Source organism: Marmota monax, unplaced genomic scaffold, assembly GCF_021218885.2.
Source record: "Marmota monax isolate L192 unplaced genomic scaffold, Marmota_monax_Labrador192_F-V1.1 WCK01_AAM20220418_F8-fsc00073, whole genome shotgun sequence".
NCBI lineage: Eukaryota > Metazoa > Chordata > Mammalia > Rodentia > Sciuridae > Marmota > Marmota monax.
This window is the reverse complement of record NW_026692846.1, coordinates 192,604-209,250: the sequence shown is the minus strand read 5'-3', so window position 1 is coordinate 209,250 and position 16,647 is coordinate 192,604. Positions and strand designations below refer to the sequence as shown.

General features: G+C 48.8%; 1 protein-coding gene across 1 annotated transcript; it reads left to right on the top strand.

Moving 5' to 3' along the window:
* The first annotated feature begins 14,209 nt into the window (after positions 1–14,209).
* Rpl8 (ribosomal protein L8) lies at positions 14,210–16,519 on the top strand. Its single transcript, XM_046449225.2, has 6 exons — positions 14,210–14,337; positions 14,523–14,670; positions 14,747–14,888; positions 15,120–15,338; positions 15,983–16,098; positions 16,324–16,519. Exons 2-6 carry the CDS (start codon positions 14,533–14,535, stop codon positions 16,480–16,482), a joined length of 774 nt encoding a protein of 257 aa, XP_046305181.1. The 5' UTR covers positions 14,210–14,337; positions 14,523–14,532; the 3' UTR covers positions 16,483–16,519.
* Positions 16,520–16,647: the final 128 nt, after the last annotated feature.

The window sequence follows — 16,647 nt, the reverse complement described above, 5'->3', positions numbered from 1 at the left end:
TGGTGTTTTAGGAGTGAGGACCCACGGACAAAGTGTTAGGTGCAGGACAGGCTGAGTAAGTTGTCTGCAGGGCATGCCAAACAAAGTTAGCTGCAGGATGACCTGGCCACTCAAACCCTCTGTCTGGTTCTGTATCACCTGTTTGCTTCAAGCCCAAACGCCCAAGCCCCCTCTCAAGGCTGAGCGCTTCGCCCCCCTGCTCAAAGCTGAACACTCAACCCCCTGCTCAAGGCCGAGCACTTAACCCCCTTGTGTGCCAACAAGGCAGCTTGCAGACCCAGAGACCCCATTAGATTTGGGCTATAAAAACTCCCTCCTGCCGGGCCCCTCTCTCTCTTCTCTTGCTCTGTCTCCTTTGCACGTGTGCGCTCTCTCTCTCTCTTTCTCTTCCTCTCTCTTCTCTGTTGCACTGCTGCAATAAAGATCTCTTGGTTGCTCTGAGTGTTGTGGTCACTTTTCTTTCACAAAGCACTGGCCACAGCTTGGGCACTCATAGGGCCACTCGCCCCTATGGATGTGGCGGTGCTCACTGAGGGTGAAGTGGCCGCAGAAGGCCTTCTTTCAGTGTGGAACTTCTGGTGCTACCGCACTGGAAGGACTGGTCCCTCTCGCACACACGGCAGTGGGCCTCCAGCTGCGCGCTCTGTGGAAGGACTTCCTGCACTCGCTGCACTGGAAACGCTTCTCCTCCATGTGGATCTGCTGGTGGCGCAGCAGGATGGAGCTCTGCTTGAAGGCCTTGCCACACTCGCGCTCCCTGCACTGGTACAGCCTCCCCCACCCCCCCAGCAGCGAGTTGTATCTGAACACCTTGCCGCAGGCGCACCTGTAGCCTCCCTGCATCCTGGCAGGGCTCCTGGAAGGCCTGCCAACATGCACTTCCTGCAGGGACCCTGGGGAGGCCCACAGCAGGATGGATGTATCCGACCCATCCTCAGGCCTGCTACTCAGATCGGGGAGGCAGCTCCAAATCCAACTGGTCACTCCTGCCTGCTTGAAGAAGTCCCTCCTCAGAGGAGATGATAAGATCCCAGCCTTCATCTTCAAATCTGAAAAAATTAACAGAAAATGTGAGGCAGAGCTAACCTCCACTTACAAAAGGAACTTTTTTTTTCTTTTGGCACTGGTGATTGAACCCAGGGCTGCGTAACCACTGAACCATATCCCCAGCCTGCCTGCTTTCTTTCTTTCATTTGAGTATCTACATTTCTTAGGGTCTCTCTAAATTGCTTCAATCCTCCTACCTCAGCCTCCAAAGTTACTGGGATTATAGACATGAGCCACTACAACCTGCTTCCTGACCCTTTTTGACACAAGGTCTCACTATGTTGCTTAGGGTCTCACTAAATTGCTGAGACTCTTCTCAAACTTGTGATTCTCCTGTCTCAGCTCCTGAGTCTCTGGGATTATAGATGTGTGCTGTTAGGTTGTTGGTGGCCACTTAGTGGCAACTTAGAACAAAGCAGCCCACGTGGGAAAAGAACATCAATCAGATGTCGGCAGAAATACCTATCAACAGCCAGATCTCCTGACTAATACCTGTCAATCAGCAGGACCCCCTGGCCAATCCTGGAGTTCAGCCAACTCCCCTGACCAACTCCAAAGGGTCAAGGGAACCTAAAAACACCTTTTCCTGTCCCAAGCCCTTCCCTTCCTGCTGTAAACCCCATAAAAGTCCAGTCCAGTCGAGCTTCCACGCGGTTTCTCCTCAGACCTTTCTTCTGTCCCCTCTGTGGGTCCGATCGAGTTCCGCCTGGGAGTGATATCTCAATAAAGCCTCGTTCAGCGGCCCTTTTAAATCTGCCTCCTTTGGTCGCTGCCCGCCTCGCCTGATCTGACATGTGCCATCATGCCGTACTGAAACTTATTAGTTTGAAGACAGAATCTCTGTATCAAAGATGCAGGGCCACCGCCAGCGACAAGTCAGAAGGAGCAAGGAGGAGAGAGCGTGCACCCCCCCCCCCCAGTTCCGAGGACTCTGCCTGCCGGCAGCAGCCTCCAGCCTTCAGGGCCTCAGGCTCTCCGCTGGAGCTATTGGGATAGCAGCTGAGGGCCGGTGAGCTACTGAGGGGCCTCTGGGGGCAGGAGGCACTGTGGGGAGACACTGTGAGGGCACCAGGCTGTGGGGGTCCTTAGGGTCCTCAGGGTCCTCTTGGTGGTCTGGGAATTGGGGCAGTGTTGCTATGGGCAAAGGTGCGACTTATGCAGTTGAGGGGAGAAATAAAGAATGTCCATGTGCTTCTGCCCTTTTCAATGCTTTATTCATTCAAATCTCGCAATACAATTTCACTCTATAGGTTCTTAATCAAGAAAATGACAATCCTTAATGCTGGGCACTGCAATAGACAATTCACAACAAACAATTCTAGATTAATTAATTCACAGCAAACAATTCTAGATTAATTCTAAGCACTGCAAACACACCTAATCATGACAGGCTAATGACAGACATTCCCTCTGCATGCTAAATTCAACTGTCAGTCAAAAGTCTCCAGCCTTAGGCTTTAAGTCCAGCAGATGTACACTCACTCAGACCGCAGTAATCAGGTCTGGAACCAAGGCAGGCTTCTCCTGGGGTGGAGCTGACGGCTGGCTGAGGAGAGGGGCGTAGGGAGAAGTTGTGGCTCTCACCAGGGTCAAGATGTGGCTGTAGATTAATCTGAGACTGGTAAGGAAAATGCAGAGGATCAGCAATGATGAAAAGTGTTGGAATGTCGGTCCAGGTCCTCATCAGGCTCTCAGTGAGGGCATCAATATCGGCTGGCTGAATGTCTGTTCATTTGCTCTATTATTTATGCCAAATTTATACCCCCTTTCAGTTCTGCCACCGGATCTCTCAGTGGCATCATTAACCCCATCATTGACATCATTGGGGTTAAAACATCTGGTCTGGTGGTCCCCACCCTGATCTTTTCTCTTTCCCTCTTATCAGACGAGGACAGCCTGCCAGAGGCTTCACTCTGAGTTTATCAGGGTGGGGAGAAGTGACTTGTTGATGCCTGGGGGCCACACTGGTGAGAGTGCAGGTTTGAAACTGGAGCTTTTAAAATGGAGTTGCTTAGGCTCAGGCCTAAGGCCATCCTCACAGGTGGGCGGGCATGTGTCGAGGCCCCACTCAGGGGTGTTATTAGGTGTGTGTGTGTGTGTGTGTGTGTGTGTGTTTAGGTGTTAGGCACACCTGGAAAGCAAGCTTAGCCATTTCAGTAGTCAAGAGCAAGTTTAAGATAGGCTGGGAAATGCACTGTGTCCTGGGAGTAAAATGCTGCATGCTAATCATGATTCTTTACCACAAAAGGTGCGAGTAGGTACTGGTAAGAAACTGGGAATCAGTCATTGGCACCCGAGGTAACTTGGGCCAGAGCAAAGATGGGGTGGCAGCATCAGAATCAGCCCAGGTAGACAGGCAGGTTAGAATACGAAGGGTTAAGCGCAAAATTTATAAACTAGTAAAAGAAATTGTCCAGCAAGAAACACTCACCTAACAATACAGCCTCTAAATACTGAAAGTAACAACTGATAGAAGAGCAGAGATGACTATTATCTAACAGTTATGGCCAGAAATTTATTTTGGTACCAGGGATTGAACCCAGGGTGCTTAACCACTGAGCTATATCCCCAGCACTTTTATATTTTTTTTTAAATTTTGAGACAGAGTTCTGCTAAATTTCTGAGGCTGGCCTTGAACTTGGGATCCTTCTGCCTGGACCTCCCCAGCCACAGGGATTACAGGCTTGCATTTATTGCTGGAAATGTTAACACTCTTCTCAGAAACAGATCAAGCAGACAAAAATCAAGTTAAAACACAGATTTGAACCACATGGTGTGTGTGCAGATAGATACTGATTTACACCCCAAAAACAAAAGGCAGGGGGCTGGGATGTGGCTCAAGCGGTAGTGCACTCGCCTGGCATGCGTGCGGCCCGGGTTCGATCCTCAGCACCACATACAAACAAAGATGTTGTGTCCGCCAAATACTAAAAAATAAATATTAAAAAATTCTCTCTCTCTCTACCTCTATCTCTCTCACTCTCTCTTTAAAAAAAAAAAACAATAAAAAAATAAAAAAACAAAAGGCAGGGACTACACTTTGCTTACCCGGCACTGAAACCCTGGACTTGCAGTCATGCTGATCAATAGCCTTTACCATTGGACTACACCTGAAGCCCTGAACCACACCTTTTCTAAGACAAAGAGTACATTAAAAGTAGTTAAAATTTCACCCAAAACATAAGCCTGATGTAAAACAAGAAATTTAGAAATGGTTGGTTTATGTAAATCTGGTATGTTTGAAAATTAAATAGCATCCTGTGGGGAGCCACATTGAGTTACCATGCCTTCCAGTCCTGATGCACCATGGGGATCTCAAAGATCACTGTAGTCTGGCATGGTAGTGCCATGACTCGTGACTCAGTCCCCCCCTACACCCCAACTCAGATAGCAAGGCCAGTCTTCTGAGTTGGCATACCCCTGAGGTTGAGACACACTCACCTATTATTTTGTAATTCTACTCCTCTGCCCTATTTGGGGTAGAATGTTCCATGGAATGCCCTTTGTGTGTCCCCTTCTCTTGGCCTTCCTAGATGTCAATCTGCTGACAGCAGACATTAGGAAGTTAGATTCAACCCCCTTGTCGCGAAGGGGCAAAATTGCGACATGTGCAGTTGAAGGGAGAAATAAAGAATGTCCATGCGCTTCTGCCCCTTTCAATGCTTTTTTCACTCAAATCACTCCATACAGTTTCACTCTGTAGGTTCTTAATCAAGAAAATGACAATCCTTAATGCTGGGCACTGCAATAGACATAATCAATCCACAGCAAACAATTCTAGATTAAGAAACACATTTAATCATGACAATGACAGACATTCCTTCTGCATGCTAAGGTCTTAAGTCTTAGGCTTTGAGTCAAGCAGATGCACATTCAGACAACCAAGGCAGGCTTTTCCTGGTGTAGAGTGGATAGCCGGTTGAGGAGAGGGTCATAGGGAGGAGTTGCGGCACTCACCAAGGTCCAGACAGGTGGTAGAGTTTGAGAGTGGTGAGAATCGTACAGAGGATCAGGAATGATGACAAGTGATGGGATGTCAGGTCCTCATCAGGCTCTCCAGGTGAGAGGGTTAGGGTTAGGGTTAGGGCATCCTTGTTTTGGCTGGCTGAATCCCGTTCATCAGCTCTATTATTTATGCTAAATTTTGGGGCTTTTGACCCCCCTTTCAATCCTTATCAGCTACCATGGATTTCTCAGTGACATCATTTACCCTGGGGTCAGAAACATCTGGTCTGGTGTCTCCCCCATGATCTTCTCACCTTTCCCTCTTATCAGCCTGCCAGGGGCTTCACTTTCTTTTATCAGGGTGAGGGGAAGTAACTTGTTTGAGGCCACCCTGGAGGGATCTGTGGATGTGCCTGGTGAAACTGCAGGTCTTTTAAAATGAAGTTTTTTAAAAAGTGGAGTTGCTTAGGCTCAGGCCTAAGGCCATCCTAACGCCCCTGAAACCTGACCCCTTGCCTCATTTGAATGGCTTCTCCTCCATAAAAGGGTTCAGCATGTGCATGCTTTCTCTCTCTTTCTGGAAACCCTTAGGTCAGAGGAGCTGTCACAGGACCCAAAGAAAAAGGTATCTCTGTCTTTTGTGTGATTATTTCATGCAGCCTAGTTCATCTGGAGTGACCCTGAGTGTTTTAGTCGTGAGAAACGTGACAGCATTCTATCAAATAATTCTTGGGATTGTTACCAGCATGGTGGGAACAAGACTCTATATTGGTGGTGGTGATAGGGGTTCTGCTGGAGCCAGAGGAGGCAGGGCTAGCTAAGAATGAACAGAGGTGCTCAGCTTTTATATCATCCCTGGGGTCAGCAGAGTCCAGTCTCTTGATGTAACCACAGATAGAGATGGTTTAGTTGCACCTGAGCTCTTCATCGGCTTCTTCATGCCCCACATGACTGCTTACTATCCTCAGTCTCCACTTAGGGGTGTGCACTTTAGAGTGCTCATAAGGTAACAGTAACTGCAAGTCTTTAGTGACTCTTCTGTGTGTGTGGTTGCCCACCACCATCCGGAGCTGCTCCTTACTGTTTGGGAAAATGCCTGATATTATTTTTCATAACAGGGCATATTACTGCCCTCAGTGGGTTTGATTTTACTAACCTTGTCCTCTCTGATTTTTTTTTTTTTTTTTTTTTGGTCATCTCTGTTGACCATATAACCTCAGACGACTTTTGATTTAACTTCTGGTCTCCTGGTGTGTTGTCTTAATTACATAGCCTTGAAGAATTGTGTGTGTATGTGTGCTGGGTGTGAGAATAGAAAGTGTGATAATCCATTTTCAGGATATAGTTATTTAGCTTTAATTGGGATGTAAAGATCCAATTGTAGCTATTTTTAACTATAACACTTCCCTTTGGGCTGGGGTTGTGGCTTAGAGGTAGATTGCTCACCTAGCATGTGTGAAGGCACTGGGTTTGATCCTCAACTCTGCATAAAAATAAACATATTGTATCCACCTATAATTAAAAAAAATACTTCCCTCTGCTTGCCTCAATTTTAAAATTAGCTAATCATGTAGATTGTAACCTGGAGCTCCTTCTATTTAAGCAAGGGGGGAGAGCTGTTAGGGATAGAAACAGGCAGACTGCCCTTCTAAGTGTGCTTGCTATCCAGGTTCAGAAGCTCGCCCTTCTGGCAAAAGTAAAGGTTCTTTGCCCACCCACTTACATGTTTGATTTCTTTTGGTGTGGGGAGCCACTCTGAGTGATTCATGCCTTCCATCCTGGAGTGGAAAGGCTTTGACCGTAACTACATCTCTCAGTGACCTGAACATTGTCCCAGTCCAGGAAGTTTGAGGGCATATCTTCAGAAGTAAGCGTGTCTCCCATGGCCCCTTGGGTTAAATTACACTCACCTGTCCTTTGTAACCCTGCCCCTTCTGATCTTTTTTGAATGGAACTTTCTAAGAATAGGGGTCCCCCCAATAAAAGCCCACTTCCAAACTCTCTCTCTCTCTCTCTCTCCCCCTCTTCAACCTCTCTTGACTTTCTTTTGCTCTCCCATTTGGGGAGCCTGAGGCAGAGAATGAAGAAGCTGTCCTGAAGCTTGTTTAAAGGTGAAGTGTGTCTGTGTTTTTTTGGTGTCCCTGGAAATTCACACGAGCAACGTTAAGTTCAGCTGCTTGCGCGGGTTGGGGGCAGCACTTTAACGCCTCAGTATTTCTAATATGCGGATTGAACCTCAGGGTACAGGCCTGTAATACTAGAGACTCAGGAGGCTGAGGCAGAGAATTGCAAGTTAAAAGCTGGGCTCAGCAACTAAGGGAGGCCCTGTCTCAAAAAAATAAAAAGGGCTAGGGATGTGGCTCAGTGGTTCAGCATCCTGTTCAATTCCCAGTACAAAAAATCAAAACAACCAGTACTGCAGGTAGCTTCACATGAAGCACAGCAGGATAAATTTTCACAGATCAACAAATAGATTCTTAGGAAGTGTTCCTGCTGCTGCCTCTGGTCACTAAGGTATCTATGGAGAAGGGCCACAGTGGAACTTCTAAGATCTCTGGTGATACATGCCCCCCAGCACTTCCTGAGGATTGAAAAACCAGGCCTCATGCATGCTAGACAACTGCTCTACCACTGAGCTACCTCTCTAGTCCTTTTTATTTTTCATCTTGAGACAAGTGCTCACTAAGTTTCCCAGGCTGGCCTTGAACTTGCAATTGACTTGTCTCAGCCTCCTGAGTAGCTGGGATTACTAGCATATATCACTGTACCTAGAAATCCTGGTGATTTGTGTAGACACACTTCTATGTGTTTCATGTGTATTTTTTCATTTAATACTTAAAATATCCTATGGAAAAAATACTGTTGTCCCCATATTAAAGTGAGGGAGCATAAAATTCCTATTATTTCACAAGGTTGTACCTTTATTGTGTTGCAGAATTGGATTCAACCCAGGACACATTCTTTAACCACTCAACTGGAAAGTGAAACCATTATGTTGAGCAGGGGAGGGAAGAAGAATCAAATAAATGAGTGTGCTGAAGAGCTTCATATCCCACACAGCACTCTGCAGAAGATTTTGTTTTCAAATCTTCTGAACTGTGACCTGACCCAGGAGGAGGTCTGAGACTCATAGAAGGGAGCATTGATCTGCTACTGATGTTGGTCAACTCTGATGACATTCCGATCAGCCTTTACCTTTGAACTGGATGTTTAGATGCCTCTAGTCCTCTCAGACTAATAATGGGTGGGATGTCTAGTTGGGATCCACCTTCTTGGCATCCTGAACAAAGAACTGAGCAAGACACAGAGAAATAACAGGTGGAGCATAGATTTACTGAAAATAAAAGTGAAAGTATCAATACGTAGAAGACAGTCACTCAAGGCCCTACATCTGGTGGAGTGCTGTCTTATGTGCAGCACTATACCTCCTTCCCCTCTCCCTACTAAAGACCTTGCTTCATTTGTTCCCATTGGTTACTTTATTTTCAGCTAATTAGAATACAAACCGGTGGTGGGACTTACCACAGGCTTTAACCCTTCAGTAGCAGGAGTTGTCAAAATAAGGGAACTTATCCTAAGCAAGGAACTGATGACTCATCTCCTGGTCTTGTATTTCAGTCAGCATTTTTCTTGTATCCTGTCTCCCCAATCTAGATGCCCCTGAACTCCTGCCTCAAGACTCCTTGGATTGAGGAACAAGTTGGGAGGGCAGAAGTGTTCTGTGGACGGGGTCCAGCAGGGGGAGCTTGTGGTCACATGATACTGTAACAGTTGTCCACTTAATGCTTTGAATATAACCCTTGCCACTAGATCACTGGGACTTATTTTTAAAATGCACCTGTTTCTTTCTCTTCCTCTCTCCTTGCTCCCCCCTAATCTCTCCCCCTCTCTAATTTCAGGGAAACAGGATTAACTTTCTTCCCCATCCCAGGCAGATTTATCTGTCCCTGTGTACACACCCACCACAGGAATGAGGTAATCCAGACTTTGGGATGGTACCAGAGGACCTCAGAAATGAGTATCACCCAACTTAACAAGTGAATTACAACTCCAACAGAGAGCACATGGAATGTAGCCTTTGAATCATCTCTTTAAAAGCTCTCTGTTCCTGCTGATGGCAGAATCACAGCCTGTGGGACAGGAGTCCACCGTGTTTCTCTTTTGCTAACAGAATAATAAACTTTCTTTTTCCTTTTTCTCAAAACTATGTTCTTGTTATTGGATTGGCATGGGTGACAAGGACTGAGTTTCAGCAACAATATGTCCTAACAGCCACAACCATCCTGGAGGAGGAACAATGGCTTCTTTCAGGGGTGCCCACACAATTTTGTGAACTTAGATGTTCACAAATTTTTTTTTAAATATTTATTTTTTTAGGTGTAGATGGACACAACGCCTTTATTTATTTTTATTTTTTAAAGAGAGAATTTTTTAATATTTATTTATTTTTTATTTTTTAAAGAGAGAGAGAGAGAGAATTTTAATATTTAGTTTTTAGTTTTCGGCGGACACAACATCCTTGTTTGTATGTGGTGCTGAGGATCTAACCCGGGCCGCACACATGCCAGGCAAGCGTGCTACCACTTGAGCCACATCCCCAGCCCCACAAATTTTGTTTTCATAAATCCTGTTATTCTTTCATTATGAAAGGATGCATTTAACCAAACAAAACTGTCCTCCTTCAGTTCTTCACTCATGCATGTGGCATCCTGGAGGACGTTCAGCCATAGCTTATGACAGGTTGAAATGATATACGTGGGATTAGGATTGTGGCTCAGTGGTAGAGCGCTTGCCTCCCATGTGTGAGGCATTGGGTTCAATCCTCAGCACCACATAAAAAGTATATAATTCGGGCTGGGGATATGGCTCAAGCGGTAACGTGCTTGCCTGGCATGCGTGCAGCCCTGGGTTTGATCCTCAGCACTATGTACAAATAAAGATGTTGTGTCCACTGAAAACTAAAAAATAAATATTAAAAAAATTCTCTCTCTCTCTCTGTCTCTAAAAAAAAAAAAAGTAAATAAATCAAATAAAGGTATTGTCTACAAAAAAAAAAAGATATACAAGGGGCTGTGGTCTTGGAGATTCAGGGCTCATTAACCCACTGGGTTTCACATAGTTTACCTTAACTCCTCAGGAAAATTTTAATAGACACCTTCAAGCTATTCCCAACACCTGCATCCCCTAGTCCCTCAAACCACTCCACCTGCTCCTGTTGACATTTCCCCTTACTCATGCATAGGAAGTAGGAGCTCTTAGGGAAAATCCCTCTCCTGGTACCCTGACCTGGAGTACCTCCCTTTCCTACTCCCACCAGGTGCCTGCAGGATGGGGACAATGCCTTCTGCTTCCTGTACCCTTCTGCTAGTCTGGATGTCAAATGTTGCCCAAGGCCCATGTTAAAGGTTTGGTCCCTAGGACAGTATTATTGGGAGATGGTGGAACCTTAAGGAAGTGGGGCCTAGCAAGAGGTTCTCAGGTCATTGGGGGTAGGCTGTCAAAAGGGACCCTGGGACTCTGACCCCTTCTTTGTTCTTTTCTTTCCTGGCTAAGGAGGTGACAGTGACACCTGTAGTCACAGCTACTCAACAGGGCTGAGGCAAGAGGACCAAGAAGTTGAGCCCAGGATCCAAGGCCAGCCCAGGCAACATCATCTCAAAAAGTAAATAAACTAATAAAGATAAGTTTTTAAAAGTTTAAAAAAGGAAAACAGGATGGATGAGACCCCAATATGTTAAATCTAGGCACCGAAGACCTTGGACAGGCCCATGTCCTTAGTATACAGAAAGGGCAGACAAGTGTCCCAGGTGATAAGCACAGTTCTTGTCACCCTGTGTCACCCCAATGTGGCCCCATGCATCTTTTGTCCTGAGGATGTAGATAAAAGCAGCAGCTGCTCTGCAGGTGGATGGGGAAGCCACTGCTGCCAGCCAGATACACCCGCCCAAGTCTGACTTGAAGCCAGTACTATACTCCTCAGAACCCCACAGCAGGACCACCAAGCCACTCAGATTCAGGACACGCAGATCACAATGGCAGGCATGGGTTTATTACGAGGGACAGGAAAAGGGAAAAGGGGATACTCTGAAGGGAGACAGTGGGTACTTTCAGACAGAAGGATGGCACATCCTTGTGCCCTTTAATTTTATTGGGGGTTACAGAGAAGTTTCCAGAGTCTGCCCAGGACTACCTTTTGACTGACAACAGGATGACATCAGACTTTCAAGTCTCCACTGCTATGACAACTCTAGGTTACTTTGGCCCATGCTGACTGGTTCTAATTGGAATCCGTTCTTACAAATTTTATGGTTAGTAGGGGCTTATCCTTATCGTCTGAGTTCTGGGATCTCATCCGTGTAAATTTAACAGATGAGATTACCAGGGTAACTGTGTTCTTCTTATTTGGGTCTGCATTTCTCCTGCACATAAGAACCTGCTTGCTGAGGAATATAATAAATCCTGTTAATTTAAGCCAGGCAGGGCTGCAGGTAAATTGCTTTTAACAAGAAAGCATGAGGGCTGGGGATGCGGCTCAAGTGGTAGCGTGCTTGCCTGCCATGCATGCGGCCCGGGTTGGATCCTCAGCACCACATACAAAGATGTGTGTCCGCCGAAAACTAAGAAATAAATATTAAAAAAAAAAAAAAAGAAAGAAAGAAGAAGAAGAAAGCATGAGCTGGGCACGGTGGCACATACCTGTAATCCTAGCAGCTCAGGAGGCTGAAGCAGGAGGATCGGGAGTTCAAAGCCAGCCTCAGCAAAAGTGAGGCGCTAAGCAACTCCCCTCACACCCTGTCTCTAAATAAAATACAAAATAGGGCTGGGAATGTGGCTCAGTAGTCAAGTGCCCCCAAGTCCAACCCCTGGCACTCCCCAAAAATAAAGGAGGAAAAAAAAGCATGTGGGTCAGCACAGGTACAGTGGGCCCAGAGACAGTGAGAAGTAAGGTAAGTTACAGCATGGGAACTGCATGGACACCTCAAGGAGAGAATGGTGTGGTGCTCAGAGGGTTAGCGGTTTTAAGGAATTTGAATCCCTCTGTTTTTGTCTTACTTTCCTGTCCTTTTAATTGTTTCACTACCCTTTGAATAGTTCTCAGCAAATTTTCTTTGTAAGGGTCCTGATGTTTTCATTCACAGAGTGATTGGGGGTTGTGACATAGTTTAGGTGATAAGGGAGGGCCTAGGCCATCTGGCAGGCTATGATCTGATGTTGAGTTATGCTCAGGGGATTAATTATGGCTGAGGAAGGTTTTGACACAGCAGCCCCCATCTTCTAGGTGCTCGCCTGTCAAATAAGGCTCTCACGGTTTTCAGTCTCCTTTCCTTGCTTAGCCATTCAAGGCTGACCAGCCACCCAACATTACCACCCAGCACCCATCGGTGCATGTTGACTCATCCTATCTTTCTTCCCTCCTTGCAGTGTGTGTTCATCAGTGGGATGAGACAATGTGGATGTAGCTTAGTGGCAGAGACTTGCGTATCATACATGAAATCCCCCATACTGCAAAAAAAAAAAAAACAAAAAAAACAAAAAAACCAAACCCATTGTATGAAGGGTCTCAGGCACTTTGTTGTTGTTTTTCCTTCAGCAAACAAGTAACTATTTACTGTTAGCTATGCCAAGATGTGGTCAGTTACAGGAGGGAGCTGAATGGGACTTGAGATGCTTGTCTGACAAGACTATCCCAAGTCCTGGGATCAGGAAAGAAATTCCACCTGATAAGGAATGGCAAAGATCACTAAAACTGTCAGATTAACACTGGGTGAGCTGGGAGAGCCGGAGCCAGGATAACCAAAGGAAACAGGGCAGTAGATAACAAAGAAGTAGGGATGAAATGATACTCAACAATTACATGATAAGGAGACTTGGATTTCTCACAAGAAGACAGACTTTTAAAAAGAAATCAGAATGTGTTGTTTATCAGAAACTGATTAAAAAAAAAAAACACATAAAGAAAGGCTAAAATTGGGGCCCAGTCAACTGATCAGAGGGGCCACCAGCTGATTTAGGCTGCTTACCTTGCCCTTGTAGCCACAAGGCCCCATTCAGTTGCAGGGACCCAGCAGTGGCTACAGGCTGAAAAGCAGGCAAGGAGTCTGAAGCCTGGAAGCAAAGGAACTGGAGACCAAGCAGACCAAAGCTGCAGCTCGGCTGAGGGAGGAGTAAAGGCCAAGGGAGCTGAGGTACTGGACTCATGGCAGCTGCTGGCTGAGGCAGAGTCCCAGGAGATGGCCATCCACCAGACCTACTTTTCAGCAGAAGCCTTTGGCTGCCCCATCCCTGTCAGAAATGCCCTGGGCCTGCTTTGGTCTGTGGCCTCCTTCACCCCTGTCAACCCCAGCTCAGCTGTCTCTTTGGAGGGTCTCTTGCACAGGTCTCTAGACTCCCCTAACTTCAGCAGGTGGCCACATGGCACTCCTCCCTCAGCCATTCTCGTGCCTCCATTCCACCCCAGTCCTGATTACAACCCTGTCCCACACACCGGGACTGCTGCCCTCACTTCCTTCCCTCCCTCGCTGGCCTCCCCATCATGGCTTCCTCTGCAGACACTACTCATTCGTGGGGGAGGGCTACTTGAGGACTCCCCTCTCACCACAGCTTGCACCCTACTGGATACCCCTCTGCTGTGCCCTGCCTCGTTTCTCTCTCCTTCTGGTCCACCTTCCCTTCCCCACTCTCCCCACCCCGTGCCACTTTGCCCCCTCCACACCCTGGGACTCCTGCCCACAGCCTGATCCTCATCTCCGGCGGGGCTTGGAGTACATTCTGTCCCCGAGGCCCGCGGCTCGCGTCGACGCCCACAGCCGCCCTCTAGCTCCCTCCGGGCAGGGCCAGGGTCCCCCGGCTCCTCTCCCGTTGCCTCAAGGATCCGGCTGGGCCCAAGTCCCCGCGGCCAGCAGCGCCCGTGCTAGCGGGCGGCGGGCATTCGCTACCGGCTGGTCAAACCCCGTTTTCTCGGTCCCTAAGCACCAGGTCCCCAAGGCAGAGCCTTCACTACTCGGCGACCCGGCGCCCTGCATCAGCGGGAGCCCTCTTCGGTCGGGCGCAGAGCGCCTGCCCCGCGGCTTGTCGTTACGTGTGGCCCTAGACAAACTCCTCCACGTATCCTAGAGCCCACTCAGTGCCAAGCGCGACCTCCACCCCGCCCCCAGACGCCGGCGTGGGCCAGGCCGCAGCCCACTCCCCTGTGCGCTTGCGCGGAGGCTCAGCGGGGGCGCGCTAGGGCGACTACACATCCCGGCGTGCTCTGCGCCCGGAAGAGGGCACTGCTCTGGCCCCGCCCCGGAAGATAAGGCGACTCGCGGGTGCCGCATTTCCTCTTTTGGCCGCGCTCCGTAGCAGGTAGGTCTGTCTGAGGTGCTGAGGGCTTGGGACCATCCGCCGCCATCCTCCGCGTTGGGGCCCGCCGTGGTACCTGGGAGACTGTTCTGAGAAGGCGCAGGCGCGCGCGACCAGGGATGAGAACACGGGAGGCTGGGATGGGGCGGGACGCGGGGCCAGCGCCTGCTGACCTGATTCCCCCCTAGACCAGCCGTCATGGGCCGAGTGATCCGTGGACAGAGAAAGGGTGCCGGCTCCGTGTTCCGCGCGCACGTGAAACACCGCAAGGGCGCCGCACGTTTGCGCGCAGTGGACTTCGCAGAGCGACACGGCTACATCAAAGGCATCGTGAAGGTGGGGGCGTCTGCCCGGTGGGTGGGGGAGACGGGGCGTCCGCCGAGACCCGCGCTCACCTCACCTCGGCACGCAGGACATTATCCACGACCCGGGCCGCGGCGCGCCCCTCGCCAAGGTCGTCTTCCGGGATCCATACCGGTTTAAAAAGCGGACGGAGCTGTTTATCGCCGCCGAGGGCATCCACACAGGCCAGTTCGTGTACTGCGGAAAGAAGGGTGAGCCCAGCGGCGGGAAGGAAAGTTGGGGCGGAGGGGAGGTGGGGGCTACCTCTGGATCGCCCGCGCCAGAAGCCTCCCGCGAGGCCCGCCTGGATACGGTATTCCACGGGGTGTCTGGAAAGGTGGGAGCCCAGATGTTGAAGGTGCTCTACGCTTTGGGCGTTTCCAAGAAGCCTGGCTTTGCATTGTCTCTGGCTGTACTGACCCTGGTTCCGCTTCTCCTGGCAGCCCAGCTCAATATTGGCAATGTTCTCCCTGTGGGAACCATGCCTGAGGGTACGATTGTGTGTTGCCTGGAGGAGAAGCCTGGGGACCGGGGCAAGCTGGCCCGAGCCTCCGGTAACTATGCCACGGTCATCTCTCACAATCCTGAGACCAAGAAGACTCGTGTGAAGCTGCCCTCTGGCTCCAAAAAGGTCATTTCCTCGGCCAACAGAGCTGTTGTCGGTGAGTGCCTGGCAGCGGTTGAATGCAGAAGTGGGTGCTCAGGCTGTGAGCTGCCTATGAACTGCCACCTGTTAGCCTTGGGCTTAAGTTTGAGTTTGAAATGATTGGAATCTTCATTGCTGTAAAGAGCAGGATGGTGGTACCTACTTCCCTACAGGTTTGGAGCAGATTGAGATTGAACCAGATGGTTCTCGACCTTTGTGTGTGTGTATGAATCAGGCTTCCTGATTTCTGATATTACATCATTTAGTTAATTCACTTGTTTCTTCAGAGAAAACAGGATCATATACGAGGATTTCCTTAAAGGCATCTACTATTGAGAGGGAGAGAAAGGATTTGGTTCCCAGGTTCTTTGTTTGGCAGAGCTCTGGTGCAGTGCACTTGGTCAGTTAGTTGCCTTGGGGGAATTCAGAGGTTGGGTGACCTATCTTGTGTTTCAGATACAGTGAAGTGGGAGTGCTCTCTTAGGAACTCGAATTTGGCTCACTAGGGTGGAGGCTGGTGGGCTCAGTGTGGTGGCTGTAAAAGTATGGTGGCTCTTGAGTGATGCATATGACAGTACTGAGTGGTTTGCATTGGGAAGGGTTCACTGTCAAGGACCCAGTGGTGAGGAGGTTCTCTGAGGATTCTGATCTCTCCAACAGGTGTGGTGGCTGGAGGTGGCCGAATTGACAAACCTATCTTGAAAGCTGGTCGTGCCTACCACAAGTATAAGGCAAAGAGGAACTGCTGGCCTCGTGTACGGGGTGTGGCCATGAATGTAAGTAGCCCAGCAATCAGTTTGTAGGGTATTCAAGGTGCATAACCATGCAGGTGGGTTAGCAAATCCCTTCTAGAGGTGTTTCCTAACTCCTGTGGCAGGGGAATGAGTCTTCAGTGGGGGAAGCACTGAGTGGTAGGTTGTAGCCACAGCATTCTTGATCTTGCCCCAACCCTTCTGCAGTGGGGTCACCACTACTCTTACACCATTTCCCTCTACCTGCAGCCTGTGGAACATCCCTTTGGAGGAGGTAACCACCAGCATATTGGCAAACCCTCCACCATCCGCCGAGATGCTCCTGCTGGCCGCAAAGTGGGTCTCATTGCTGCCCGCCGGACTGGGCGACTCCGTGGAACCAAGACCGTGCAGGAAAAAGAGAACTAGGCCTGATGGGCTCAATAAAGTTTGTCCTTTTGCTGTTGGGCTGTGTGCATGTGGTTTCAGAGGGAGGGGTCCCTGCCATGGATCCCCTTGATACAGTGAAGAGGAAGAAACTTTTACCTATGAGACCACTAGTGAGAGACATGGGAGCTTCATGGCTGGAGAGGA